The sequence below is a fragment of the Perkinsus marinus genome, assembly GCF_000006405.1.
Source record: "Perkinsus marinus ATCC 50983 genomic scaffold scf_1104296964534, whole genome shotgun sequence".
Lineage (NCBI taxonomy): Eukaryota > Perkinsozoa > Perkinsida > Perkinsidae > Perkinsus > Perkinsus marinus.
The window spans coordinates 1,030-2,242 of NW_003204649.1; the positions used below are offsets into that span (position 1 = coordinate 1,030).

Genomic DNA, 1,213 nt, shown 5'->3' on the forward strand with positions numbered 1-1,213 from the left:
CGAAACCCGACAAGGCAACCAGAAACCCGAACTGCCGAGAGCGAACGACAAATCTCCTTGGATTTTGTCGTTCTTCCTTGGATTTTGTACTTTACGTCCTTCTCACACTAGTAGTCCTTCTCACGTTCCTCTACGGCTCTGCTCCGAATCTTCGACATTTTTCGTGCAATACATGCAATTAGGTCATTTTTAAACGCCTACTTATCTGTTCCTCCTCCCCACATGCGCGCAATCCGAAAGGAGTTGATATGCGATGAGAAAGACGGAGTTACCGAGTAGTGGCAGCAGCCCAGCTGGATGGATAGGTGTTCATAAAGTTTACAAGAATTTCGGAGTTGAATCGAAACGGGCCTGTTTTGTATCATACCAAGAGTAACCTAAGATATGTTTCCTCTCAGTTATATTTGTAGTATAGCTACCACTACTCCCTCGAGGGTCTCCAGCATCACTCGCTGTACTACTTACAAGGCATCTCGTATTGTACGCACAGCAACTACACTATGACTGACAACCACAACAACAACATCAGTCAAAAACCCGAAGCCTTCACTGAGTCAGCAGCAGCAGCCCCCCCGGGCTTTCCTCCAGCTGTTGGGTCTGAGGAGCAGTCAAGACTAGTCGTCCCTGGTATACTGCCTCTCTCATTACTATCATAACCACCCTTAACAGGTATTCGCCAGGTCGGGCCAGGAGGGGAGGGGACCACCAACAACGACAGTGCCCCCGAGCCTTGGGATGTGAGCCCAGCTGGGGAGTATACAGTCCAGCAGAGGAAGTAGGCCAACAGCAACCACCCCTATCACTACCTTTGCATTCTTCAGGCTGCGAGAGCTCATACCTAAGACCCCCAGCCCCAGCTACTCCTACGACGTGAACTTTGGCCAGGCTCAAGCAGTTAAGGATGGTCAGCAACCAGCCCCGATAATGCCGAGGTTCTTCCCATTCATGGCCCCTCCACCTCAAGCGTCGGACGGTGGGGCCACTCAGGCAACCAAGGCCTCCTAGGCACTACTGGGATGTATCCTAGTGTTACTCGACATTTGTATGCCATGTCGTCATACTGTGAGGTACTTCTCCCAACCTGGGTATCAACAACAACAAGGAGGAGGAGGAGCCGCTGCTGCTACTACTACTGCCGCGCCCTCCAGTGCAGTATGGAATCTCCCGATTAAGACTACCCCTCAGGTCCCCGGACCAGACCAGCAAGTCCGCG

The 1,213-nt window shown here is 51.8% G+C and overlaps 1 protein-coding gene across 1 annotated transcript; it reads left to right on the forward strand.

Annotated features, from left to right (window-relative positions):
* Nucleotides 1-396: 396 nt before the first annotated feature.
* Nucleotides 397-1,213, forward strand: Pmar_PMAR010542 (hypothetical protein). The gene is made up of 4 exons (XM_002769887.1): nucleotides 397-627; nucleotides 670-775; nucleotides 822-1,018; nucleotides 1,068-1,213. The coding sequence occupies exons 1-3, from the start codon at nucleotides 501-503 to the stop codon at nucleotides 1,003-1,005; spliced, it is 417 nt and encodes a 138-aa protein (XP_002769933.1). The 5' UTR covers nucleotides 397-500; the 3' UTR covers nucleotides 1,006-1,018; nucleotides 1,068-1,213.

Bases quoted from the DNA above. Each gene is read 5' to 3' on its own strand.
- Pmar_PMAR010542 (XM_002769887.1), top strand. From the start codon at position 501: ATGACTGACAACCACAACAACAACATCAGTCAAAAACCCGAAGCCTTC. The intron at 628-669 runs GTATACTGCCTC...CACCCTTAACAG, and splicing joins GTCAAGACTAGTCGTCCCTG to GTATTCGCCAGGTCGGGCCA. The intron at 776-821 runs GTAGGCCAACAG...TGCATTCTTCAG, and splicing joins TATACAGTCCAGCAGAGGAA to GCTGCGAGAGCTCATACCTA.